General features: G+C 37.8%; 1 protein-coding gene across 3 annotated transcripts in view; it reads right to left on the bottom strand.

The window, feature by feature from the left end:
* The window catches only part of REV3L (REV3 like, DNA directed polymerase zeta catalytic subunit), a 115,152-nt gene that overhangs the window by 5,358 nt on the left and 86,044 nt on the right, over window positions 1-23,750 (bottom strand). For 2 of the 3 annotated variants that reach the window (XM_085056145.1, XM_085056146.1), the window contains 12 exons: window positions 19,779-19,894; window positions 14,664-14,782; window positions 13,913-14,031; window positions 12,828-12,969; window positions 9,265-9,509; window positions 8,172-8,280; window positions 7,118-7,324; window positions 6,376-6,485; window positions 5,251-5,365; window positions 3,604-3,741; window positions 2,586-2,776; window positions 1,242-1,488 (listed from right to left, as the gene is read on the bottom strand). In XM_085056145.1, coding sequence (XP_084912271.1) covers window positions 1,242-1,488; window positions 2,586-2,776; window positions 3,604-3,741; window positions 5,251-5,365; window positions 6,376-6,485; window positions 7,118-7,324; window positions 8,172-8,280; window positions 9,265-9,509; window positions 12,828-12,969; window positions 13,913-14,031; window positions 14,664-14,782; window positions 19,779-19,894 — 1,858 coding nt within the window. Of the gene's footprint in view, window positions 1-63; window positions 459-1,241; window positions 1,489-2,585; window positions 2,777-3,603; window positions 3,742-5,250; window positions 5,366-6,375; window positions 6,486-7,117; window positions 7,325-8,171; window positions 8,281-9,264; window positions 9,510-12,827; window positions 12,970-13,912; window positions 14,032-14,663; window positions 14,783-19,778; window positions 19,895-23,750 lie in introns of all 3 variants that reach the window. The other variant, XR_014850957.1, reaches the window with a different exon arrangement.

Here is a 23,750-nt window from a genome sequence, read left to right as displayed (position 1 = left end):
TATTTCACAGGCAATCTGTACACCAAAAACATCCTTGGTCACATGCTAAACTCCTGATCTCACCTCAGACTCTGCCTCCTGCAGCTGTTCCTTCCTTAGGTGCTGATCTGATTTGTATCTAAATGTGCCCTGGCTGCAGCCCCAGTGGCTGCCTTCTGGATCCTGCCTGCCCTCGAGTGTCTGTGCTGGGGCAGTCCTGGTCACAGCTCTGCCATGGTGCTTTGGTTCATGGCACTAGCTCATGCTCTGATTTCCTCGGACAAGGCTCCACCACTGGCCCATCACCCTGGGAAGTTCGTTCTCTACTTGCTCCGGCTGCTGGATGACTTTTGCTCTGTGCTATCCTTCACTCTCCTCCTGCTCTGCTCCCTGTGACTTCCATGATGCTCCTTGGCCTTGCAGAAAGCCAGGGCTCTTTTCAGCTTTTTGAAACAGCTTGTTGGAGATACCAAAGGTAACTGCCATGGTGCCATTGGAAAGGTAGAGAAAAGAAGAAGAATTGAAGTCAATCAGGGTTATATTCCCTCTGCAGAGGGAAACACGATGTTTTACTATGCTGCTGAAGTCTACACTGAGCAGAGTAACCAAACTACACAGATACACTGTCTTTCACTATCTCTTTTTGCCAGGGGAATCACAAATTAAAATCCAACTATCTAATGCTTCTTTTCCTGCACCTCAATCACTTCTTTAACTTTTAAGAAAGTCATGATTGGGTATCACTGGTTTTAAATTTCTGGTGATACAAGTTTTTGAAGTGTTCCTGCTGCTGGGGCTTGCCACCTTTCCTATACAAATATCTTCAGAAGGTTTTGGAAAAACAAGAGTTCCAACATCTATTACAGACAGGTTTAAAAGGTACAGACAAACAGAAGCACATACACATACTGCTAAAAATACACAGTTATGGCAAAATATTGTCTTAATCTATGGAAGGGAACACAAAACAGAAGATAAAACAGAAGATAAAACCAGAAGATCTTCTTCTGCGAAAAAGAAGATAACAGTGTGATCAACCCTGCACAGAATGGCTGGCTGAAAAAAATTGATTTACTAAGTGAAAAATAAAAACCCCACCGAGATCTAAGAATATGGACTGAATTTCTGAGCATCAAATACTGCTTCAGAAAGTAACCTTTGCTGCTGCCTCATATCAACCTCATTCCACTAAAAGTCACAACAAGGCCAAACACTGCACACAGATGCACCACACTTGTTAGCTCTTGTTTGGAACCACTCACCCGGGGCAGCTCGTGGTACCAGCTGAAGACATCGATGCCAATGAGCGAGAAGACCCTGGCCAGGGGGGGCAGGATCTGCTTGGTGATGTAGTAGGTGGCGTTGAGCCTCAGGCTGGGATCCTGCAGCACTTCGATGGGGCGCCTCACCAGCTGGATCAGGGGCAAGCCGGGCATGCCGTACACGATGACATACGGCACTCGCTCCCCGACGCGCGGCTCGGAGCGACGGTCGTAGGCCAGCATCCTCCTGTCAAAAAATGGCTTGATAATGCATCCTCAGGCAAACTCAGAGTTACTTCATTTGCCTGTAAGCTTCCCCACCTAAGATATATTTGTTGCTCTCCAGATGCACGGAGTTAGTGCCTAGTATGAAGCACAGGACCAAATTGTTTCATTTTTAATTCGCCTCATGATCAGACCTAAATTTCAGAACTTGGAACACAAGCCCTAAAGACGCATTCTGTTTCAGGTCCCCTGGATTTGCATGCAGGTTGTTTTCTAGCTACTCCTTCCTTAAAGAAATAATAAAGAGCAGCCAGGGTACTAAAAAGAGCTCAAATACAATTTGCTTTCTGGACAAATTGTCCTTTGCTTTCTGAGACTGCTTGCTCAGTAAATTGATACCTGCTTCAAACTAAACTGTCTTTTGCTCCAAAAGCAAAGGACAATTCAATCTGAAGCAGGTATCAGTACTGGACTTGGATGTTATACTATTAAAAAAGCATAGCTTAATGGGAAGACCTTTTGTATTAAGCAAGGTGGCAAAATGTACCAGCTCACATTATCTATTTGTCTATTCCTGATAAAGGGTATCAGCAGGATGAAATATTAACTGTAAGTACAGTATTTTAATAAAAATTAAAAACTATGCCTACTAATGTATTTCACAGCACTGGGAGACATCACTGTCACAATTTGTAACATATCTAATAACTGTGAGTGATGAGTAATCTTGGAGAGTCCAGCCCTTGTACAAAACCCATACTGTAAGTAACAGAAGAGAACACTGTTACAGTGTCCTGACAAGACTTTCCTCGTAAACAAGTGGCTCTTTCCAGGACTACAAAATGGCTTTCTAGGACCATCTAGGACCTTGCCTGATCTCTTTTCACACACAGAAGAATGCCAGGGACAACTGCTGCAACAGTATTTGGAGAAGACATCTCACTCCTACTCATAACTTGACAGTACAAAAGTCAAGAGAAAAGATATCAACAATCTTCTACCCATAATGTGTCAGCACAAAGATAAAGAAAAAAGTATCTATGAGCTCCTACCCATAACTTGTCAGTGCAAAGGTCAAGATAAGAAGTATCTATGATTAGCACTTCTTGACCTCATTACCTGGTGATTTCCAGAGCAGGTACACAGGCTCCAGGTTTGTATGCTGAGCTCCCTCTGTACTCTTTTGCAAAGATGAAGTCCTGCATGCTGGCTTTTCCTTCCAGTAACTTCATGCATTGATTCTGAACATACTGCTTGATCTGACTTATGTCTCGTGTTTCAAATAGCAGCTTGATGGAACACTCAAGTATCTTTACAACCAAAGGAGAAAGGTGAGAAAAACATGTATGTTTAACTAAGAAATAATTCCAATTAATTCAGTAAATTACATGGAAATACAAATACACTGCACAGAAAAAGTACCAGGGTGAACTAGAATGTTAATATGACAACAGGTTGCAATCTCTTCCACTCAAAGACATTCATAAACACGTTACTGGACAACTTTTTCCTTAGTTTGCGACATCTTTCATGGTATCATCCATAATCCAGCACTAAGATTTTTTTCAACAATTATAGAAGTTTCCAAAGTATGAGAGATGTTTTTCCCTGCCATCTAAAATATTTTGCCATGACTTTAGTGAACTCTTCTATGTGGTTACCTTTTTTACTGGCAGAAATTTCTTTTAATTTGGCTAAGAACAAGATTTTCTATCTTCTTTTTAACCTCCCAATACACAGTTTAAAATAAACAGGCAAGAAAGCATATTTTAAAGGAATTCTTAGATGAATTAGATTTATGTAAGTGAGCTATTTGGCAGACACATCAGTGTGTCTCACTCATCTGGCAGAAGTATTTCCAGTTCAAGTGAACTGGATCAAGACAGGTCTTTTACAGAACTTACATGGGCCAGGTGCTTTTAATGGGGTTTTTAGGGTATAAAATATAAGCTGCAAAATGCAAGCCCTTGTAATGCTGTAAAAGATCTTCAATTTATCTTTCAAACGGTCTACAGCAGAAAAATGGATGAAGACTAAGACAACTCAAAAGGACTAGAAACTCCGAGAAAGGACAAATATAAAATGAAATAAAAGAATATTATAATTTCATTCAGGAAGAAATCTCTGAATACTTTACCTTGGAAACAGCAGGACAGGAGTCTCTTCGGACTGTCTCTATGCCTTTTGCATCAAATACTGGGTCCTTCTGGTCCAGTGTTTCATACATGTAACCCACATACCTCTTTTTAGTTTGCAGGACACATGGCAAGTAGACCTGGAATGTTTAGAAAGAAGATAACCCAATCTGGAATGTGTTGGGAATACAGGGTAACTTTGAACACAGAAGGTTTCCTAAGGAATAATATGCTTGGTCGGTTTGTTTGGGTTTTTTTGCTTTGGTTTTTCTTTTGTTAAATCATTACAACTCATAAAATAGATTGAAGAACTCAACTCATAAAGGATGGCTGAAGAAGTTGGGATTCTGTGGTGTTCCATTCTTAAATCGCTTTATGTTTCATCCAGCTGAAGCTCAGATGGAAAATGAAACACAGCATAAATTGTTGCAAGTACCCTTACTTTTCTGGATTGCACCCATCATAACTCCTAATGTAATTCTATTATCTTTCTTTCTTATAAAGACAACTTCATTCTACATATCAGAGAAGAAAATGTTCCCAGCAAACGCAGTGGCTTAGAACTTTCTGTTTTCAAAATTTATCTAATAAGGAGGTGCCAAAAACCAGCTAGTATCTCCCTTTGGGGAAAGTATGTTTTTTAAATGCCAGTGGTTGGAGAACAGTTTTCTCAGGAATGGATTTTTAGGGTCATGGTCTCTTTTGCTTGTTTTCTCCAACCTCTTTTTGATTGTTTAAGTATTTTTTGACTAGCTTTAAATGAAAGAATGGAGAACAATTTCTTCTTCGTAGTGTTACTAGGATAACACCAGGATAACATCTTCTAGTGTTACTAGGATAACATCTTCCTGACTCTCATGGAAAAGGGAGCAGTAAGTTTAGATTGTCTCGGGCTTACAAATTCTGAGGGAACTTGTTGAGTCAGGTACGTACTTTGAAAATGTCCAGACCACCTGGACTAATGCTATCTGACCTGAACACCTTGCTAATGACTTTAAGTGATAAATTTTCAATAAAATCAGTAACACATTGCCTTACTCTTCTATAAGAGATTTGTTGTGGTTAGTATTTCTTCCAGAAGCCTACTGAGTGGATTTTTATGGTTTTTCATTTTACAGGTATATGTATCACACGGACATATGCTGAAGTGTGCTAAGGCTGGCTGAAAAATAAATATCAGGCTTGTAATTAATGCACATTTCCTCTACCAAGTTGCACACATTGGTTTAATTGGAGGTATATAATACCAAACTGAGGGAGACATTTCCAAAAACTGATGAGATAGGAATTCAAATTGCCTGATGCTGCCAGCACAACAAGCCATTAATGTGAAAGTAGGAATATTTCTTTTTATTGTTCATACTGTAGTGCTCCTCTGACAAGATCCCTGAGGCATTAAAGAGCTTGCAATATACCCACAGAAACAGCACAGCACACAACTTGTTTATGCTTATGTACATTAGGGTCCAGAAAAATCTTTTATCTTCAAATTTTTTTTGTCGGGTTGGCTTTGGTTTGTTGTTGTTGTTTTGTTTGTTTGTTTGGGTTTTTTTGGTTGTTGTTTGTTTCATTTTTGTTTCTTTTTGTTTTGTTTTGGGTTTTTTTTGGACAGCACACAACAGATTTGAAGCAAAATATTTTTGTTTTACCTTTTCAAACTTCAGTTTAACAGGTTTGGGGTTTGTTGCTGTTACAGCTTCAGCAATTTCTTGACCAATCTTAAAAGACTGCTCCTTTGTGGCTCCTTTCAAGAGTACAAACATGCTACAAGAAATCAGATGTAGAAGTGAGTGCAAATCTGTTGAACATAGTACCCGAAAATTATAACCTATAGTTTCCTGGTAGCAAGTACAAGTGATGTTGCTATCACTTGTACTCCCTTCCTTCAGCTACAAAAGTGAAACTTCAGTGTTCAGCATGAGATGAGGAGTGCCAAAGGGCTTATGAATGCTGTTACTATCTGGTGAGGCACGGAATGTGACTTTTCCCAGGCACTGCAAAATTGGAGCTCCCAGGAAAGAATTGTAAAGGGCTCTGCTATGCCATTTTTTCCCCACTATGGGCAGAAACAGGATTTTACTTCTTTTCTCCAAAGATTTTTTTCTTTTCAATGAAACCACTATGAATTCAGTATCTTTGAAGTGTCAAGTCTTTTATGAAATCTGGCTGAAATCAGTCATTGGATTAACAAGTTATTAAGAAAGGAGAGCCAGACAGACAAGCTTTGTTTCCCAATGGCTGAAAAATTATCTGAGTGTAGAACAGAGATGGATATGCCTAGAGCATGGTTATTATTTAGATGAAAGACTGACTGTGAAAATGTATGTCAGGCAGCCTAATAATATCTTTGTATGCTCTGGTGGCTGCTTTTGAATTGTATCCATTTCTGAAGCCTAAAATAGTGCCTTCCTTGAGGTGCAATGCATACTATGTTAAAATACTGTTTTCCAAAATAAAACTGGCATCAGAAACAGGCATAAAAATAATAATTTGGTAAATTAAATTTATATTAATTCACAAGTGAAAAAATATTCCCCCCCCTTACAGTTCCACATAATTTTCAATAGATAGGAAACCTTCAAAGCGCTAAAAGAAACCTGAGCAAACAGGGTATTGTTTACTCTGCATATTCTGCAAGCCAGTAAGCAACATCCAAAGAAGGTCCACATACCCTTCTCAGCATGATAAATTCCCCTTGTTGAGACAAAAGAAAAATCTGTCTATGAAGAACTACTACGATTTTAAAGCATTGTAAGAGGCAGACCATTAATTACCTGTCTGTATCACCATATACTACGTGAGCACCCCATTTTTTTGTATCATTCACCAGCTTAATGGCACGCTCCAATGTTTCTCTGGCTTTGTGGACAATGCTGTCTCCAATCTGCAAAGTTAAAGACAGATTGAAAACCTTTATTCTACTGCTAAACCAAATACTAGCTCTTGGTAAACACAGTCAAACCACGCTCAATCTTCTTATGAAAATTACTGTATTGAGACAATATATTTTATTATGGTTTAAATGCATATAATAAATAAAAAGGTTGCTTAACTTACCCTAAAACAACAAGAACCAAAGGAAAAATTATCAAAAATTATTAAGTATTAAAATAAAGCAAAATTTGTTTTAAACTTCTGTAGAAGTATTGAAAATGTAAGGAGCAAGACAAGACTGCTTAGGATCATTTTCTCTCGTTTTTGGATTCTGCTGATTCGTATGAAAACTATGAAAAAGATACAATGCTTTATTTCCAGTATTAGAACTGTAACCAATCTACCCTTGGAAAACAGTTCTACAGAAATGCCAACTCCAAATGCTTTTTTTATGGGAAGAAGAAAAAGAAGACCTTTATATTTTTTCCAGAAGGTCACAAATAAATCCTTACTTGCTGATTTTTGGAACTACAAAAAACCCCAGCTTTTCTGAATGTATTTAGTTTGTTTCAAATAATCATATTATGTTATCTGACTAGTATCTTTCCAACATTTTAATGCATTTTTACCTGCAACCCTTACCTCAGTGCATGGCATTCTTCCAGAAAAATTAGCAGCAGTATAACCAAAGGTAAAATTAGCTATGTATTTAAGACCCAACTGACGAGCTTCAAGCATTCGAGTCACAGCCTTGTCATTCTTATAAGCCTTCATTGACTGTTTCACCATTATCCTTGTCTTCAAGATTTCTTCTAGCATCCTTGGCAGCACTCCCTTTCTTACTGAAGGCTGCCAATAAGGGGAATGAAGAAAAACATGGTGTTAAGAAGCCCAACCTAAACAGTTAAGAGTAAAATCAAACCCCAGAAATGTTAGCCACTGACAGGAAGACAAATTAATTAGCAAGATGCCCTAGCCACCAACAGTTTGGCTTTTCCCACAAAAATTGCAAGGAACCTAGAACACAGGCAAAGCTCTTAAGGATAGAACAAATAGCTTTTTGTTCTTTGTATTCATCAGCCCTGCTAATGCAATGTTTAGATAACCTTATTAACTAAAACGAGACTTCAATATTTAGTTATTAATTCTCAGAGTACTAAATGCTGAAGGAACATTATCTTTTAAAAATTCTGCAAATATTCTTTACTTAAAGCTTTTGTTTTACATTAAATACATGTATGCTGATGATTGCCTAACTATTTGTAACAGCTCCAGGCCATATTCATCACACATCAGCCAGCAGGACACATAACAACATGAAAACAATAGAAAGCAAGTCAAGGATTTTCATCTCCCAAATCATTACTCTTTTTCTAAGAAAGCATTCTGCTATACAGGCAGGAGAAGAATTGTTACACATAGATAATTACTGTTTGATTCCCAAACTGCACAAGTAAAATACAATTTAATTATAGATGAAATAAGCCTTCAGTGTAAAGAAAAGCATAAAGACATTTTACTTCCTGAACTGCCAGGAGTTCAACACTTTGACAAGTATCAAAAACATTGGGAGAGACTCAATCTCCCCTTTGTCTGCTCTTAATGCAGCAAAATATAAACTACAATATCAATTTGATCTTAGGCTAGTCAGCCAACAGGCAGTGAAAATGCTGTCACAGAGCACTAAAATCATTACCTTGACAAAAGCTACTCCACTGGGTGACACTGTGATATCATGCCTAATCTGGTAGAGTAAATCGGGAGGTACTCTCAGAGATGTACAGCCAAATTTGAATGCATCATACCTAATAAAGAGAAAATTCAAATATGAGGACCATTCATTTACAGCCTAATCAAGCAAAAGCATCAGCTCACATTAAAATGCTGATAAAGCCAGCAAGGGCAGAATAATCTCAAGTATAAACGAACATAACATTGTTTCAAATTTCTTAGCTACATATAAAAGGTTCTAGGAATAAAGTAGTAATAAATAGCTAAATACCAATGCATGCATAATTTACAATTTCTGCTCTGTGTTATGAATTATTACCAAATGCTGAGTTAGTGGAGGCACATACTCAATACTGTAATCCCCAGTGGAAACCATGCATGTTTACCAAGTACCACACTGCACTTACTTTCTTCCTACAAATTCAGAATTTCAAATGAGAAACTTGAAAACCTGATGGTGACACCTAGCAATTACTGTAGGCATCTTTCCATTCTTCAAAATACTGTTTTACAGAGGTAATTATAAAGAACAGTGAGATCTTTTTCCAATTAACAGAATAACTGTTAAGCTCAATACAGGATGCTACAAAGAATAACTAATTTGTACCTTTTAATTTTTAGTAGTTAGAACCAGAGTGAACTACAACTGAATAAAGGAACAACCATAATTCATTAAGGAATAACACCAGTCCAGTTTTGAAAATAGGTGGTGTATTTATATTAATTTATTCTGAAGCAATATTAAAAACCAGCATCACTGCAATAATCAAACAGGTGTATATACACACATGCACAGAGCTGTTATGGGGGGGTTTCAAGAGAACAGAGTCTAATTCTGTATTTAATTAAAAATACATTTTGATGTGTATATGTATGTGTGTGTGTACACATGTGCACATACCACACGGTAATTTTTACCATCTGTATTGTGCAACAGAAAATGGTGCTATTCATACATGCCCATCGTTTCCAATGGCAACCAGGGGTTCTTGGTACCTTGGAAAAGACACTCAAGTCTCTATGGAATCGAAGTTTGCACGAAAAGAGTAACAACTTACTTTCCTAAGTTTTCCACATGTCCCAGGCAGGTTGAAAAACAGTAGTTGTATGCTATGACAATGGAAGGATATAAGGACTGGAAATCCAGAACAAGAACAGCATTGCTGTAGAAGCGAGACTCTGGCTCCATGATCAAGGGAACACACTGTGGGGCTTTCATTTGAGCTCGCTGCTGGACGCTGGGAGTCACAGCAATGTAATTCATTGGCTTTGCAATGCGCAGCATCACAGACTCCACACGGTACTGCAAAACAGTTTGGATATAACCATTACCATTCCAAAAGTGCAGAACAAACTGGTGTGTGTATTAACCAGTGCAAACACACACTTGCATTTCCTGACTTAAAGCAACAACTTTAAAAACAAACAAGTAGTTTTCCAAAATAAATAGCCATGTTCTTAATATATATTTTAATTATTTTTATATCACTAGATCATCTCCATGCCCCTTCCAACCCTAACTATTCTATAACTCAGAATTTTGTACCACATATAATGGAACTTTTCCACGGGTTTCCTCTTCATTTAGCCCTAATAATTGAAAATAAATTACTTTTAATTTACTCAATTCTTTAGTAAAGACTTTACAAGCACAAATGGGCAGGTATTCACTGTATCCATTCACAACAAAAACCAAAATAGCTGAAAACTACATTCATGGGTGGCAAAGGACTGAAAATCCCAAAATAACAAAGAACAATCCAACATAATCCTAAAATCCTGTGCTTTGTAAGCAACTAAATCACTACTTAAAGGCGCTCTGCCTAACACACTACATATTCAATCATTGTACTGAATGGGTTAGACATAATTTCTTTAACCTTGAAGTTTTAAGTGCACTTACAGAACCAACAGCTTTAACAAGACCCTGCACCTTAAAAACAGGGTGGGGTTTGACATGTAGTTAGGGAGCAACATAACCTGCCACTGCTGCCTTGCACTAATTGCATGCTAATTTGTATCCAGTGATGAGCATGCATGTGTGACAAGGTAGTTGGGACTGTTCTGGGAAGAGGTAGATTTTGAGTTTTATTCCGTAGTTTTCATAGAATCATTGAATCATTTAGGTTGGAAAATACCTCTAAGATCACCAAGTCCAACTGTTAACCCAGCACTGCCAAGTGCCATATCTACACATCTCTTAAATACCTTCAGGGATGGCAACCCTGGATAGCCTGTTCCAATGCCTGATCATGCTCCTGGAGAAGAAATTTTTTAAAAGCAAATCTAAACCAGCCCTGGCACAAATTGAGGCCATTTCCACTTGTCCTATTGCTTCTTACTTGGGAGAAGAGGCTGACCCCCACCTCACTATAGCCTTCTTTCAGGGAGTTGTAGAGAGAGATAAGGCCTCCCAATGAGCCTCCTTTACTCCAGACTAAACACCACCAGCTCCCCCAGCTGCTTTCCAGCCCCTTTTTGCAGCCTGTAGCACTCCACAGGGTTGTTGGCAGCCAAGGGCAGAACCCTCATACAGTTGGCCTCAGCGCATCAATCCAGCCGGTCCAGACGCCCCTGTAGAGCCATTATTACCCTCCAGCAGACCAACACTCCCACCCAACTTGGTGCTGTCTGCAAACTGACTAAGGGAGCACTCGATCCCCTTGTCCAGATCATCAGTAAAGATACAAAACAGGACTGGTGCCTCCTGTTTGTTGCCCACACTGAGAGCACTGGTGCAGATGCACCTCAGTTGGGACATAGATCCTACCACCTTTCTTTTAGAGTGGGGAGAGCCCCAATCCCTACATGACCATTATCAGGTGCATCTGTCATTTCTAACACATCAATAATCCTTTTGGTGTTGCTGCCATGTAGATTTCCACTCCCTGCCTCCATTGAGACAGCACACCAAAGGGCTTTGCTAGGACACTGTTTCTCAAACGTTGGCATGATGCTCCCACGTTTATCTCTAGTGATCCTGCTCTTATTCCTTTCTCACTTCAAACTGAGTTTAAAGCTCTCTCAATGAGCCCTGCTGGCTCCTGTGCAAAAACCAGGAAGTTCTTCAAAGATCTCACTAATTATTGGTATGCCTATGACGATCTCGTTACATTTGTTTAGTCTACTATGAAATAGTCAAGGTGGCTCAATAAAATCAAACAAAATAAAACAATTTTAAAAAGTTATTGTAAAACTTAATGAGAGATACGAACATGGAAAAACAAAATATCTGAAATCTGTTCCATTTTAACCTATTTTTTAGCTAAGGAGGAGTATCTTCATAAAAGGTAGTGGTTCTACTGTGTGAAAAAAATTATTTGAGGTGACTGGGAATTGTTGCAAGTGCCGTTTTTGCGATACCGAAAGTTTCAATGGAAACAGAACATACGTGCACAGAAGGGAAAAGAAAAGAACAGTCAGCATAGAAAATGCAGCATGCTTCTGTTGCTCACTCCCACTCACAGACATCTGATAAAATGACAGGCAGAACAGTCTTTGTGGGCTGCAATCATGACAGTTTAAGCATATCTGTGTTGGCAGTATGCCGGTCCCACACTCCCCGTCCCTAACTGTGCATTTCTCTTCCCTTGCTCCAACAGTGGTATATTCTGATAATATGGTAAACCAGATCGGGGAGCTGAGCTGGCAAATACCTACTGAACATTGTAGTTCTGCTTATGGCGCCTGCCTAGCTGCTCCCCCTTTCCCCCAAATATTAAGGGTCATTACCAGCAAGACCAACAAAAACCTGCTCTGGGTCAAGAGATGACACAGAAAACTGCAGTCAAAGGAAAAAAGGTGGCAAAAGGTTTTAAACAGGATTGATTTGCTGAGGGAACTGCAGCTTCAGACACTCCCATATCTGCTGGCTTATGATAACAAAAGAGCTGTAACATGACAGTAGTTGACTCTCATTTCAGGTACTGTTCAGGACTCACATGTAGCCATGCAAATAGTCTAGTTAGCCTAGGCACTCAGAATCTGGGAAAGGAAAGCCTTTGCTATTACTGGAGACTGCTGGGCTCTCAAAGCATGGATCTTGCTTTGTCCTGGTGCCTTTTCCCTCTGATGCTAGTATCAAAGTAATAGAACCACAAACATCTTCCGTGACATGTATTTAATAAAGCCAGAGCCCTTTTTGTCTTATTGTAAAATCTCACTCAGAGGTCTGCTGCACCAGAAATGTCACTTAGAACATATTCAATGCTGCTTTGTCTACCCTGGAAGAAACTAATCTCATCTTTCTAAAACATGCTCAATTTTATTTCTTAATGTTTTAGAAAGCATTCATTTCCAGACTCATCTAAGTGTGACCAATACCAACTCAAAGAGAAAGCTTAGTGCTCCTGAAGTCAGTAGAAGAGATTCACTGGTGTGATTATATTTGGGGAACTCTATTTTTGACAGCTATTTTTAAACTCTGAGACTAAGCAATTCAAAAGCAGCAAAAGAATGGATTAAATAGTATTCTTTATGTTTCAATTTCATGTTAGTTCATGTTAACAGTCTTCTACAACCCTAGGAAAATACACATATGGACTGAAAAAATACCAAAGAATTAAAACATTTTGTAAAAACTATTTTGGTTTTGTGACGTATAAGGAAAACTAAGTCTTACCTGGGAACCTCTTGTTAATACATGTAAGAACTGAATGCCAAAAAGTCTTGCCATTTCACTTGTTCTGTCAATCAAATCCAGTTTTTCTAACAACAGCAGATTCCCACGAACCCGGCTAACATAATGATCAACCATCTTCCATCTACGAGAGTGAACACCTCGTTATAAACAATCAGGAGTGTGCTGCTCTTTCTACTAAGACAAATGTATTTTTATGGTACCCTGTTACAAACCAGCAAATAAAAATTTCCTCTAGGACATTTTCTTACAGATCTTTTAAAAGTGTGGTGTACATAAATAAACACGTATTCTAATGATATACACTGAACATGTTACAGCAAGCTACTGTTAAAGCACCTGTCAGTGATGTACTACATCCTGTTCTCCTCACTGCCCCAAAGGATCACCAAAATAGAAACTACTATCTCCTCATCTATTTACATGTTTTTTAACTGAGTGGACCTACGTGGAAACATTCTTCTGTATTAAGAATGCCCATCACAGCTGAACATAAATTCATCATTTCAGTGTAAACTACGTTTCCACCTAGTTACAAGATTTAACTTTCACAGAATTTTACATATGTCACAAACAATGTGCAGATCAGTACTCAGTTTCACAAATTGCTCATATCACACAATACCAAAATGCTTCAAGAAGAGTGAAGCTGAATGTGATACATGTCATATGAAGGTATTTTTAAGCAGCTATAGCTACTGTCTTAACATCTTGCACGCTGTTTTGTACTACTTTTAGGCCTAGCTTGCTTGACATGCACTGTGAAGTGAAACAGAAGCCTGACAGTTCATTAAAAGTCCTTCTGATAAGTAATATATACGAAATAAAATAAAGACATTACCGGACTTTGAAATAGTACATCTATTCACATATGTTAAAAATGTAACTGCAAATATCTCGTTGAAATACTGAGGGTATAACCATACAACAGAACATGCAAGTAAATAAGCTCATATTGCTGCATATACACTGCTCTAGTGCCTGAGCTAAATTGATTATTTCTTCGTATCCAATGTTAAGAATCTGGCCTTAAAAGCAGCAAATAAAATGGATTAATAGATCTTTACCTGTAGACATCTGCCTTATTGTCAAACCAATCAGATAAAACTCGGAATGTAAATAAAGGAAAACGATGATGAAGAACATGAAAGCCCACATTTTCAAAAGTGTAATTCGTTAGATTCACCTAGAGAAACACAGCAGACATGTCAAAATGCACTATGGCTTTCATAATCAAAAAATCTCTACTTTTCAAAAACTGCAACAATTAAATTTATTAACTTTTTATTAGTATTTTGTTAAGTAAATATTTAGTCTTAGAAGTCCCTAATTACTTACAAGTCAGGAAAAAGTATCCCTCAGCAATTGAAAAGAATATGCAGAATTAAGCAGTTCATAAAGATCAGGTCTGAATTTGGTCAGAACAAGATTTGTAAAGACTAGGCCATTTGAGTATTAAATGTAAAGTTATAAATGGAACAAAATAAAAAAAAGAGCAAATCTGACAGCTTAAAATACGTTCAAGTACTTAATATAGTAAAAGCACCATACTAGACAAATTCCTACAACAAGTAAGTTGTTCTAAAAACCCACAAATCAGTGAAGAGTATAATTTAAAAAATTACTGAAAAATAAGGGCTTCAGTGCTTTAAGTTTAGCGATACGCAAAATCCATTCTCACCAACTGGCAAACTACTCAATTTGAAAAGGTATATAAAGAAAAAAATCAATATTACACAAGTTACACAGAACTTTCAGCAAAGTCTGCAATAATTAACAATCAAGTAAGTCAAAACCTCAACCTTTTAAAAAATTTACCTCATGTCTCATCATTCTCCAAATATTCAAGACAATTCGCCCAACAATATTTATTTCACTCATTGTATCTGCTCCGTATTCATCCAGCTCGGTGGCAAATCTGTTTTCTTTCTTTTCATCTAAAGACATTAAAAGAGAATTTATTTCGACAAGTTGTAAGACAGTCAAGACCAGATCAAGCTAGCCTTCTTCCAGTTTGTGCTCTCTAGAAAAATAAGAATTTATAAAGATTACTACTGATTCCACAAGATTATTTATCTACCACTCATCCACACAATCTCTAAATAAAACTCCCCCAGGTTTTTTTGCTATTGTCCTTGGAAGAGAACTCTTACTTCAGTTTCATTGAAATAGTGTCCAAGGCAATATATTCTCCATAGTGAATATACTGGTTATGCAATGCTGAATGTTACTTGAGAGTTAGCTGCACATGCAATAGTGCACAACAGAAAAAAGTTATATTAAAAAAAAAAAAGTGATTTCTGCCCTAAGGAGTTTATAACTCAAGGCTTTACTTGCAATCATCTTATACAGTCCGAACCAGGTCATGGGAAAGAAAACTCAGTGTCTTTCATACGGTAAAAGCAAACCCATTGGGGGCAGGTGGATGTGAGTTCCGGATAGCACAGAGAGAGAAGGAAATAGGAAGGAACCAACACAGGTGCAGAAGCAGCATGCTGAATCTTTCTGTGAAACAGTGGTGACTAAAGTACAGAAATATATTCTCTTTTGCTATCCTTGACTTTTGTCATGCCTTGGACTAATAGAGCACAAGAGAAGACAGTCTTTTTGGTATACACTTCTTTAAACCACCTTCTTTTCAGTCATTAGAAGTCTACAGTTTTCATGTTCTTTCCAGTTACACAGATGTTTCTTAAATGTACCACATAGACTAAAATGCAATAGGAAAACACCAATCCTCAGTCTTATTTCTTATTAGTTTAATGGAAGAGAAATCACTTCAAGGCAATTTCCCCAGAATTCTAAATCCATATCCATTTTTTAACTGCTGGTTACTTTGTATTCTGCCACCACCCAGGTACAGTACAGCCTGCACAGTACCCTGCTAATAAAAAGCAGAACATTTTGGACAGAGTGTGTAGAAGTGTGGATACACACTGCTTTGCAATAATGATCAGAATGGAACAATTAGATCCTCAGACAGCCATGAAGCACATTTACCCTTGATGACAGAAGTAAGAATTGCCTGAAATATTGCAGAACTGCTGTGAAACAACATAATACAGGCTAATTTTGTATGTTGATCTTCAAAGGTCTACCATGTAAATTCAAATATGGTTAAGAAAACCTCTTCATTGTTTACTGACCTTATCAATAAATAACTGAGCCTTGACAAAATTTAGCAAACCTTTCATATACTTCACCAAAATGCATACTATCTTTCAACCTCCTTACTGTTTCAGATTTTTAAGGAGGAAAACAAGCAACTTCTCTTTCCATGTCCAGATGGAAAAAAATGCCAAGTAGCAACATTTTTTCTTCTGTTTTTTTTTTTAAATTTCCACATGCTGTATCGCCTGCGAAAATGAGGAACTTATAATGCCCACCCCCCCCCCTCCATAATTTTTTTAAATTGGAAGCAGAATCTATTGGTTAGTTCTATTTTCTGCAGTGTCATCCCAATTCTCTTTTGACTTGCTTAGGAGATTTTTTTGGATATTAAGTTTGCTTCATGTCTTGCTGGTAAAAACAGGTAACAAAGTATGCTGTGGTTCCACTGCCTGATGAATCAGACTCTGCATATGACGAGCACCACTAAATTAAAAAACCTGCACTACTCTACAGCTGGTGTGGGAAGCATATCACCAGAACCATGTATGCCTCTTTGGGTACTATCTTGTTAAGAAGCAGAACTGGACATTCCTCCTGTATTTCAAGTGCATGAGATGACATGAAAAGAAGTCTCTTCTTATCCTCTCTTACCCACTCCCTAACTTTGAGCTGTGATGCAGAGGAGGAAACAGGAGGCCAAAGTGCGCACACAAAAAATGCCACTTTGCACAGGCACAGTACTCACTTCTCTTGTGGTGTGTCCTAATGACCAAAGAATAGTTCACTTGTAAATGGCAGAGGCAAAACCACTCAGCCAATAAAGCAAAACCAGAGAGAAGATCAGCTTTCTTTTGTTAAGCTGAAATCACAGGAAAGGGAAGAAAATGTTCCTTCCATCTTTATTTCAATAGGACAGAGGAGCATACTCCTTGAAGGACCACTTCCTGTTCTGAAAATACAGCATGTGAAGAAGGCAGGGAAATATGAAGCATAGGGGTTGGAGAAGCAAGAGGAACATAGATGGGGTCAAAACCATGGACAAGGAGGACACAAAGCAGCAGAGAACACAAAAACTTGCATGTATCTGCTCACACATGCAAGCCCACATTTATGGCATGACATTTTTGGGAAGGGCTCATCAGTGTAAACATTTTCTCATCCTTGTCCTGCAATTATGTCAAAAAAGAATAATTATTTACCTTAAAATAACACCAGTTCTTAGAGACATTTTTAAGTGTTATGTATTCCACTTCTGAGTGTGCATCTTCCAGTTGGCACAGGAACAATAGCACTATAAATATCAGTGCTGTGCAGATCATGCCTATGTCTTGCATGCCCACTTGAACTTCATGTCCAAAAACATTAAGGACTACAACCCTGGTTTCCTTCACTAGAACTGAACACATTTTGTGTGGGACTTCATAGTTGTAGGGAAGGAAGCCTGACTGTGAAATACATGGAGACATTACCATTAGGAACCACACAGTTCCCTTCTTCTTCAAGGACTAATTCATGTGTATCCCAAAATCAGTAAGCTGAGGAAGAGCTTGTGTCAGGAAGATGGGTACTACTAACAGCTTTGCTGATCTGTTTGGTTCTGCATCAACTACAGTGCAGACAGAGCTGTCCTGCAAGACAAGAGCTGGGACTCAGCCTCTGTTCAGCCATACTTCTACAGCAGAGCAGTAAATCTTTGTGATCTTAGGAGGTTTTAAGAAACCTTTCACTGCAACACTTACTGCTCCTCATACCAAAGACATTGCAAATCTTAAGATGCAATGGGTCAAAAATTTTTCTGAACATCCTTAATTACCTCTGAAGACTGTACTCAGAGGCATTATTTTGGAACTAGTACATCATCTCAATTTGAGCCATCAGGAGAATTGCATAACAAGGTTCATGTAATCAGTTATTATTCCTGAAGAATAAATTTGAGATCTTTGTGCTACAGAAGGAAACTTGTGAGCTTTGATAGCCTATTCATATTTAAACTACCATATGCTCCTGTTTTCATGTAAGTATTTAAAAATTCACCAAAGTCCAACTGCCAACAACTTTGATCTGAAAATACAATTTTTTTCTTGTGTTTTCTTGTCTCTGGGAGGACACTGTAACTCAGTTCTTTTCTAAACATGTCACAGGTTTGGAAAGCATCAAAAGAGTATACAAATATCCAAATCTCAAGGAAGGTGTGTGAACATAGTGCTTCTAAACCATCATATTCTCCTGGCCAGGCACACAGGACAACAATACAAAAGATGATTCCTGTGCTGTGTATGCCCAAAGATTCAAGCAGCCCATATCACATTCTGTCACGTACTCAAAGGCAGGCACTTCAAGTGGGAAAGCAGTTACTGATACTCTCTCTACAACTCTTCCAGCTTTTAACCATTTGCAGTTTCCTGGACCAGACATTATTTTCACATATATCATAGATCTCAATTGATTTTTCTTGCAAGAATTTATCTCCTTGTAAAGCAATATTCACTTTAAGCATTTGTACTACCTTGTGACAAGGAACTCAACAGTTCAGCAATGCAGGGATTAAAAACCAACTTCTGTAGCTGCCACTTGCTAGCTTCCCTTGATTTCTGGTTCTTGCATTGGAAAAGACCATGAAAACCCAATCCCTATTTTCCTTTACATACCTCAAGATTTCATAGGCTTTTACCTTTCCTACACAGTTTTGTCTCTTCTGGAATCCCAGTTTACTAAATTATTAGACACATTTGGATTACCCTTCTCATCTTAATCAGTTCTGCTATATCCGCTTAGATGGGAGGGGCAAGGTTATGAGAAGGCTATAACGTCAGTATTTGAGATAGAAGCACACTACAGATTTTTTAATTTTTTACATTTACATTCATTGCTTTATATTTTCCTTGCTTTGTAACTCCTAGCATTTGCTTTTGCAACCACTACAAAGCAACAGGCCAAAGTTTTTAATAGATCACAGTAAAGCACTTCTTATTTCATGGCTATTTAATTTCTGTACAGATCTTTGGCAAGAGCCCTGACAACAGCAGCTATTTCAACGGTTTTGATTTTTAAAATCTCCCTCATCCATATCACCTTGATGACTGCAAGAGCTACAACAAATTTTTGAGATGGTTTTTAATTTTACAAACTCATCCTGACTCTTCTCAGGTGCAACAGCACATTTATTTAGCTGTTCACTAACTCCACTGTTCAGAATGACGGCTTCTATTGACACTAGGCTTACTATTTGCATCCAAGTTTTCTTGCCAGTCTAAACAGAATTTTTTTCCAAATGCTTCTGAAGGAAAGCATCAGCACTTGGGACCAATAAAATCTGCCCAAAGTACAAGAATGGTTATTGAAAGTGAGGAGTTTATTATAAAGCTGCTGTCCAGGACAATTACTGCTCAGGAGCATTTGTATGCTCTTGCATCCCAGCCAGAGAAACCACTAATGATGATAATGGTAGGTACTCTGAATGACTGAAGCCAAGGAAAACAAGAGAAGGTTTGGTAGCAGAAGCATTTCTAAGAACTGAAAACTTAACACACAACTACAGAATGCAAGTCCAGGTTAATGAATACAGGACACACACAGAAGTGGAATACTCCAGGAATTTGAAAATTCAGAAAGCACAAGAATCTCATTGGTATTTCTAATTTTTGTGTGTGTGTGTGTGTGTGTGTGTGTGTGTGTGTGTGCTTACACTGTAACAACACAGGAGCAAGAACAGAAAAAAAGAGGTCTATCTGAAAAAATATTCTGCATTTATTTTTTAAATTTGTTCATAGATTTCAACTTGCTTCCACTGGAACTGAACTAAAGCCCTATATAATAACTTACCTGGCACACGAGAAATCATCTGGCATAAATCAACATTCAGTGCAGCAGCTCTCTGTAAGAGATAACCCCAGGAATGCATCTGGACTTCATAGCCTAACAAAATGTCTGGGTCATATCTAGAGAGGTAGGGGGAAAAGAAAAAATGAGCTTCATATCATTTAAGAAAATATTTTTCCATGAACAGAGTATAAACAGGATTGCATTCAAATCATGTTGAGTTTAAAAAAGATGTAGTAACAATCAGTTTCTTTGAAAGCAGCATCTGGACTAGAAGACAATATTTAAAACAGGCAATCTCTTAGGATTTTTTATAACATTCAACAGCAAAAATATTTAGAAAGAGTATTTTCACTGGATTTTTTTTAACATACTTCTTTTATTTCAGTCTTTACAAATAAAGAACAAAATTGAGGTCTCATCAGGTTCTATTGATGGAACCACGATGTATTGAGCATAAACTGAAACCTAGCTACTGGCACAAGACAGATGTGCACTGAAATACAGTCATGCCTACGGAACAGAATTTGCCAGTAAGTTAACTGGAATGTTTTACATATAACAATGTGCCACACATACTGCAGTGTAACTTTGAATAATCAGAGGGAACTTTGGGTCCTAAATGATGACCCTTTATTGGGAGTTAAAATTTGTAATAAGAGCTGTCTAAATTGAAACATAGAGAAAAGCAACCATATCTACCAGTTCTCTTTAAATGCTTCTTTCTTTGAGATAACCTTTCTAAAAGAAACACAAGAAAAACTCATTTTATGCTGTATCTCTTTCCAGCTGGAAAATATGACTGGCTCAAATACAACAAAGAGAAAAGCCAGAACTGACTTCTGACACAGTCACTTCTCATCAGGCTCAGAAAAGAGCTGACTAGACAGAAGGAAAAACAATGTGGCTTTAAAGACAAAGCACAGGTAGGAGTTAGCTCAAAGGAGCCAGTATCACCTACCTTTTGAGTACCCACTATTAAAACCAGAAGTCATGACCTGGTCACTTGCTTAAGAGCCTAAGAACGTTTTTCCTGGGCTGGGCAGAAAGAGACCAGCCAAAGTAACATGAGATATCTGTTATCTTTATAGCAAAAAAGGAAAGGAAGCTTCAGTAGGAAGAACAGCTTCTTTTTGGTTAGACTAAATGATCTTTAGTGTATTTTCGAACCTTGATGATTCTGTGATTCTTTTAATGAAGCTAAGAGGTTTTGAGTTCCAGGAGGCAGCATTCAATACAATGGAATGACATAAGGGCAGCTGTCAGGAGGTAGAGGACTGACAACAGGCTGAGGGTCCTGTTCCACAGTCTGTGCCCAACCCTACTACAGGATGCAGGCTTGAGGCCTTAGTTTGTGGGAGAACTAGGCAGGGGCCTTGGCTTATGAATAGGATCTCTGTACTCCTTGCATCCATAAACACATTTAAAAAAATGCAATCATTTCCTTACTGTTGAATACAGAACACCCTTTCCCTGAATACTGAGTTAGTTGTATAAGAGACATTACAAATGAAGCTTCAGACTTTATCAGGAAAGTGTCTTCCTTGCTTATGTGTCCCAGCCAAAGGCAATGACAACTCACTTTGAAGATACCAATTACTCCGAGAATAGCTCTAAAAAGACTTTCTCCACACTTCTGCCATGGACACTAACTTTCTGTGAAAAACAGTTGAACTTTCTTACTCAGCATGGCTATCTCTTTATTACAATTTGGCCTTTTGCACCTGCCAGAAGTTGCAAAAATCCCCTTTATCACCTACTTCTACTTGTGAGGGAATTGTTTTGATACTGTTTTTGCCTAAAGCAAAGGATTCTAAAGTAAGTTTTTGATTTCTAGCATTCTACAGAAAAGAACTAGCACTTCACATTTGCGGGATATTTTGCTATCTGCAGTTCATGTCAAAAGAATAATTCTTTGGTTTTGGAAAAGGAAATGATAAACAGGAGTGGAAGCAATAAAGTTACTCAGTTTAAAAGCCTATTCTACCAATGGTACAAACCCAAATCTACTTGGAACAATTTATGGACAAACGACTGAAGCTAGCCTGCAGTTCATTCCAGCACCACAATCAGTGTCAAAAAGAGTTATGACCACTTGCTGCTCTGCACAACATACAATGATTGCCAAATGATGCTACAAAATCATTAATAGCTCCATTTAAGCTTTGAAATGGAAAGGAATTATGTCATGTTTTATAATGGCATAAAATAAACATGACAAAAATTAACATATTTGCAAATTAATTCTTGTAACTAAATGATCCTGGTCCTAGCAAAACACTACTGATTAACTAAAATGAGGGGAGTAGTCATACATGTTCATATTTGAAAACCAGTGTCACATAATTCAAAATGGAAAATACTTCTAGATTTTACACAGGACAAAGCATTATACAGATGGGTTCCATGGCAGACACAAATCTGAATGAGAAACTCGTGAAGAATTGTTTAAGTGGTACATAAACAACATTCATTATGCCAGAAATTTGCTTGCTCTTTTAAGCCTGTTCTGAACAGAAACAATCATCCTGTTGGGAAGCAACAAGTTGCCATAACCATATTAGCAGCTGCCATCTGTGATGAAGGACAATTGCTTTGGGTTTTAACTCATCCAAGTAGGGCATTACCTTTCTCACTTCCTACTTAAAAAAATTTTAGTGGGCTATTATATTACTATTGCAACCAAATAGATTTCATCAGTTCTGGAGGTAATCTTCCCATTATCTTTTAACCTAATGAACAAAATTACTTCTGTAACCAATCTGCATATAATCTCAAGAACTGTCTCTCTAGTATCTTTCAGATGTGAAGATGTTTTATAGGACAAGACATAAAAGCCCCTTAGTTTATAGTGGTTTTAGATACATGCTTTTCCTTTCCAAATAAGTTGTATCTAACTTAAGTATCACATTTTTAAACAATGTTACATAAATTCACATGTAGATTGGAAAGCTTATTACTCAAAAGATTAAAAAAAAGCAATGTGCTACTTTTGAACTCAGTCTTGCTTGTCCAGGCCATTAGGGATCATCTGTAATTGCACATTACTGAGTCACAGGCTATCACTTTATGGCACTTTACTTTGCTTTTCCATCCCAACTAGATACCACACATGCATTAAGGCGATTTCAGCTAATTTTAGCATTGCAGGTTTTCTTAGATGGCCTCTTCATTGTCATTGAACAAAAAGGCCTCTTTGGGTAGACAATTTTTTGTATTTTAGCCATCTCTTGCAGAACAATATCTTGTCTTTTTTGTTTAACTTTCCCGGTTTTGACGATACCTAATTAGACACTGGCAGTGAAGTACAGATGTTTAAGTTTCAGTCAGATGACTTATCCAAAGCATTAAAACCAAGAAACATACTACCAGCAACTGAGTTGCCCAGATACTGCAATAAGTTACACATACAAAATAATTACAGGTGTATCTGTATGCATTTGCAAGTGTATTTCTGAATTATCTCTGAAGGAAAAAACAAAGTAACATTAAATTGAAGAACTTATTTCTACTTAACACAGAACACCAAACGCCTGCACTACACATGCATAAGATCTACCTTATGCAACAAGTTTAACAAATTTCTTGCATCTAAGAGACACTGTTGTTTCTTGTTTCTAATTTGAAGAACTATGCCCTGATTTATGGAGCAGAAATGCCCTCATGTGCAGCCCAATCTCATGTACCAGCTGTACCAATGAACCAGTGTGACACTTGCCGAGACCTCCTGTGGTATTCTATTTGTGATTAGAGAAGAAGAGATGTCTGGAGCTAAAAGATGACATTGTTCCACAAGGTAAAATGAACAGGCAAACCCAAAGTTTAGTTGATGGGAGCTTAGCTGAAGTGTGACTCTCACTTTCTCTCTCCCCTTTTCATGTGGTGCCATAAAGATAACAGGCTGTGAGCTAAGAGGACAAGTTTTATATGTTTCATCCTCTCAGCTCAAAGTTTTTACAGTACACTATGAAGCTG

This window comes from Lichenostomus cassidix, chromosome 3 (genome assembly GCF_008360975.1).
Source record: "Lichenostomus cassidix isolate B80296 chromosome 3, HeHo_3.0, whole genome shotgun sequence".
Lineage (NCBI taxonomy): Eukaryota > Metazoa > Chordata > Aves > Passeriformes > Meliphagidae > Lichenostomus > Lichenostomus cassidix.
This window is presented reverse-complemented; position numbering and strand designations above follow the sequence as displayed.